This window comes from Gavialis gangeticus, unplaced genomic scaffold (genome assembly GCF_001723915.1).
Source record: "Gavialis gangeticus isolate Ggan-Ray unplaced genomic scaffold, GavGan_comp1, whole genome shotgun sequence".
NCBI lineage: Eukaryota > Metazoa > Chordata > Crocodylia > Gavialidae > Gavialis > Gavialis gangeticus.
Window position 1 is genome coordinate 57,771,835 of NW_017729004.1, and position 5,130 is coordinate 57,776,964.

General features: G+C 42.4%; 1 protein-coding gene across 1 annotated transcript in view; it reads left to right on the forward strand.

Moving 5' to 3' along the window:
* The first annotated feature begins 1,321 nt into the window (after window positions 1–1,321).
* The window catches only part of CASD1 (CAS1 domain containing 1), a 56,794-nt gene continuing 52,985 nt past the window's right edge, over window positions 1,322–5,130 (forward strand). Inside the window, exons 1-2 of the mRNA XM_019508440.1 lie at window positions 1,322–1,414; window positions 3,204–3,324. Of these exons, the coding sequence (XP_019363985.1) occupies window positions 1,392–1,414; window positions 3,204–3,324 (144 nt within the window). The 5' untranslated portion in view covers window positions 1,322–1,391. The remainder of the gene's footprint in view (window positions 1,415–3,203; window positions 3,325–5,130) is intronic.

Consider the following 5,130-nt stretch of genomic DNA (forward strand, 5'->3'; position numbering starts at 1 on the left):
AAAAAAAAAAAAAGTTTATTAGGTGCCATCCTGCTCTGCCTTCCACCTCCATTAAGGCAGCAATTTTATTTCAAGGAAAGTAATACTATTACATTTCTACAAATGGCCTTTTTATATTCCCATTCTGGTAATAAAAGTATAGATTTACAACAGTGTGTATCCATAAACTGGATTGTATTAAATCCTGATCTCAACAGAGACCGTTTCTTATCCAATTACATGAAGTAGCTGTTAACTCCTAGTGTCCTTTCGGATTTTAACTGCCTCGTTCATTTCAAATGATCCTGATCAACCATCTTATTACCTCATTTATCAGTATCCGCTCCCCCCACATCCCTTTCTCTTTTGTATAAAATCTTTTCTGCCTGCTATTCCGTTAACAGCATCTAACAAATAGTTTGTTGCCTGAGAGAGCTCCTTCCTCAGAAGATCATTAATGTGCTAATCTGTTAATTCCTTCACTACATGGTAGTATATTGTAGGATAAGAGATGATACAATGAGTTGACATCTGTCCTTGTATGCAGGAGGTCTGAGGCCCAAGTATTAATAATCTAAATTAGTAGAACTCAACCTTTTAGCCCTGTGGGCTAAATGAGTGGCATGTCTGTGGGCCAGATCAGGCCCTGTGTGGCCCATGGGCCACTGGTGCCACTTTAGTCTTAATCTTGCTGACTGGGGCTGGGGCTGTGGTGCTCCACTCCCTGGCCAGCACTTGCAGGGGGTGCACCAGCGCTCCCGCCTGCCCCCCTGCCCATCGCTTAAATGGTAAACATGGCTGGTTAGGGGGGTGCACTGGCACTCTCACCACCATGCACCCCCTACACTTCACCACTGGTGTGGCCTCAGCTGGTCTTCATGTGCCATGATTACTGTCCCATGCTGCCTCTGCGTGGTCCTGTGCACCAGCTTAGAGCGCTGTGCCTCCCTGCATGCCCTATCTAGCCACACAGACCTGTGAGGAGCCCCATGGGCTGAATGACAGCGTTGTGGGCCAGATCTAGCCTGAAGGCTGGGGTTTGAACACACTTGATCTAGATTACTTACAACATTGTAACTGGTAGTGATTGGATTTTTTTCATAATTTGGCTGTGGAAAAAGGAATATTTTAGGTCAGAAGTAAGGTGCAATAGATGGCCATGTTATTTGGAGAAGTGTATGTAGGACTTCCAATATACTTTCCTTTTGTTGATGCTACTGATTTCTCAACTTTATGCACTCTAAACCTGAATCAATTTTGTTTAATAGTAATAAAATATTGCGAGTTTTGTGATGTGAGTTTTGTAATTGGATACTAATTCTGTTGTAACATGTATAGGTGATGATACGTGTGAGTATCTTCTCTCCAGCGGGAGATTTCTTGGAGAAAAAGTATGGCAGCCCCACAGCTGTATGATGCACAAGTATAAAAATAGGTAAGGATATTGGATTACCCACTTACTTTGTTTTTATTCTACTGTCTTGAAAGGAAATGTCTTTATTAGCCTGTGATTTTTTTTTTCAGTTCTTGCAGTCTTATTTCTCTTTGACTATATGTATTCATGTAGCTTTCTGGATTACAAGAAAATACATCAATTAACAAAGGACAAGGAAGGAATCTTTTTTGTATTTTAGCACAGTGGATCCTGTTTGAATTTCTAAAAAAGCAAATAAAGGATAGTAGAATTTAAAAAATACTGCAATTTGTTTATTATGTTTATTATGTTGACCTTCAAGATAGCTCAGTAGGCTGCATACATTTCTATACTGTTTCAAGTTTTTGTCTAAAAGGAAAATACTGTAATAGCTAAATGTATAGTCTTTCTGAGTAATTTTTAAAAAAAATATTTATTGAATAATTATGAGAAATAAATTATCTGTCACTTTTTTCTTTTGTTCATTTAATATAAACAGAGGTAGCTACCATTTTCTACTCAAGTATTCTGTTACTGATGTCTTATACAACTCCTCTGAAACTTTCAGCTTCCAACACCATGTCATAAGAAAAATAGTTCCATCTCTTCTATAATAATTTGCATCATCAGATTGTTGGGAAGATTGATTATTATTTGATTGCTAATTCTTGTTACATTTAATACATTCAGGGGTTCACTGATGGAGAATTTTTGGGGCGATACAGATGGCCAATTTTTTTTTTAATGAGCCATATCAGCCAGTACTGATATGCCGCCAGGCAGCGTGAAGAGCAACGTCTGGCTGATAAGTCTGTTGTGGGGGAAGGGAAGGGGCATGGGGGGGACAGATCAAGGCCCCTGCGATGAGGGAGGGAGTGGGGCTGGGGCAGGGGGCATGCACTGTACAGTACCAGAGTGCAGCGTACCAGACGGAGCTGTGAGCAGCTTGTGCAGGGGAAAGCGGCTCGCAGTGCTACACTCAAACCCCAGGAGGGCATGGCAGGGAGAGAGGGGCAGGCAGGCATGTGAGGGCAGGCTACTGCTGCAGGTTGGGGCCAAAGGGGCAACAGACTCTTCCCTGGGGGGGGGTTATGGGGGGGCTGTAGCCACCCCAAAATTTGCCGTAGCTCCCCATTACTCCCTCCTAGCACTGCCACCTGCCCTGAGTGCAGCCTGGCCCAGCACCTTCCCCCCCCAAAGAGCCTGGTGCTGCCCCAGCGCAGCCCTCAGTGGCAGCCACCCTCTCTCTGCATGCAGATCTGGGGCTCATGTCCCTATGCCCTCCTGGGGTGTATGCAGCAGCAGGAGCTGCCCCCCGCCCACCCTTAGCCCCCTGGATGAGCTGCTTGTGGCTCCATCCTGTGTCCTGCCCTGGCTGTACAGCCTCTGCCCTAGCTCCACTCCCTCCCTCACCACTGTGGCCTTTATCTGCTTCCCCTCCCCTCACAACAGACTTCCCAGCTGAACCCAGCTGCTCTCCACTCTGCTGGGCTGTGCTTCTGGCCACCTGCATGCTGCACTGCAGCTGCATGCATGCATGGGACATTTATCAGTGGCGGTCGGCCACATCAGCCGAAAAAAGCTAATTGTTGATGCAGTCAATTTTCCTTATGTCGGTGCACCTGTATTTAAAAACCAATTAATCCTTCTTTAGTATTCGCTGTGATTTTTAGAATTTCTGTACCATGCAGCTGATTTCTTTTAGAGAATTCTCTATTGCTTTCATTAATGTTATACCCTTTAAAAATTCAAAAGTTAATTTATTAATATTACTAATGTGCATCTGTGTTGCCTTTGTTTTGTTTTACAGTGAAGCAAAAAACTGTCTCATAGACAAATACATTGCATTTGTAGGAGATTCCAGAATTCGGCAGTTATTTTATTCTTTTGTAAAACTCATAAATCCTCAAGTCAAGGAAGAAGGAAATAAGGTGAGTTTTTGGGGGTTTTTTCAGATTTTTTCTTTCCCTGCTCCCCTATCCCAAGTTCTCGTCTTCAGTTTCCCACCCCTTATTGACAGGATGAGAAGACCTGGAAATTGTACTACTTGCTACATGCTATCATAGGCTGTGGAACAGGGTGGGCCACCCAGGCCATGGCCAACCAACTTTTAGCACATTAATTTATATAACCCACAAATGTGCAGTTGTCATTCCGGTTAAAACTGTATAGCTTTTTTTTTTTTAACTGCATAGCTAGCTAAATTAATGTGCTAAAAGTTGGTAAGGCCATGGTCTGGGCAGCCCACTCGGTTCTGCGGCCTGTGCATTCTATTCAGGAAGGGAAACCATGTAGGTCAGTTTTAAGTAGGAGATCACTTTTGGAATTTAAAAGTGACCCAAGATCTACTTCCAGGGCCCCGCCCAGCAGGTAAGTCTGTGGAGGGTGCAGATTGAACCAGAGGAAGAAAAAATTGTTTGCGGTGTGTCCCCCCAGCAGGTAAAACCATGTCAGGAGGGGAAAGGGCCAAACAGTTGTGCATTCACTTTTTAGTTTAGTGTGAAGCATAATTTGCTGAGAAGGAGAGAGAACTTGACCATATAATTTGGTCAGACAACCAAATAATTAACTTCTTATGCTATTTGATGCTAAAGTAGTGCATAAGGAAGCTGAGTGGAAAGGATATTTCACTATGAGCTGCAAGTCCAGCTTGTCAATCAGGTGGTACATGCTGGGTATTTAAGTGTAGGTTGGCAGCTTATTCCACACGCAGCACGTAATGAGTTTTCACTTGTCAGAAGTAATGTTTGGCTGATTGAGTAATAATAGTTTTCTTAGCCTGGAAGTTGGCCAGCCAGAAGTAGGAGTGAGTTTGGCAGTTAGGAGAGAATGGCAGGGAGGCAGGTATAGTTAAAAGTGTTCTGATCTTGGAGGCATTTTGCCAAGTGCTTATGAAATGAATAGTGGTAAACAGGATATCTTAAGTTTCAGGAGGGCTAAACAGGGACTTGGAATTGTGGGGGAAGGGTAGGTAAATTTGTCTTCTGTATTTCGGTTTTACTTGTGAACGAAAAGTGTATTTATCTTCAGTTCAGTGTACTACTTCAATCCCAGGAATCCGGAAGTAATACAACTCAGTATAATATTAAAGAAATGTCTGTCTTCTGACATCGGGGATTTACAATAATTCCCATTTTAAAACCTCTTTTTTAATCGGTAAGTTGTGTGATACTTAAAGGTGCACATGCTGCTGGAGGTGATATTTTGGAAACTTTAAGATGCCTGCTTCATAGAATACAAGAAGGATAAGTACAATAGACTTGATGAACATGGAAGCATGAGGAGAAAAAGATTGGGGTGTGAGCTTTAACTTAATATCTATCTTTTGGGAGCAAAATTTAGGGAAATAATGGCATGAAGAGAAGAAATGTTAAACCTCTATAATCTGATAATACGAGGTTAGGGTACAGCAAGAAGTGGTTAGGGGGACATAGCAAAACTGACTTTATCTATAATTGTTTTGCCATTATCACTATGTTGGCTAGAAATGCTGAAAATCATCTCCTTAACCAATGTGCCATGCTATGCGATGCTGGCAAAAGCCCTACTGTGGGTGCAGTTAGAAGCATGTGTTCCCAACCTTTTTTGTCAGTAATAGGTGCTTATATTTGGGGAGTTGATATCAACAGTTGTGTTGGCATAAGCCATACTTCCACTAGGAGGAGGTATTGTGGGCCTGGCTGTATTGGCAAATTTTCCTTATTAGAAAAAAAAAAAAAAAAAACGCTTTAAATGAG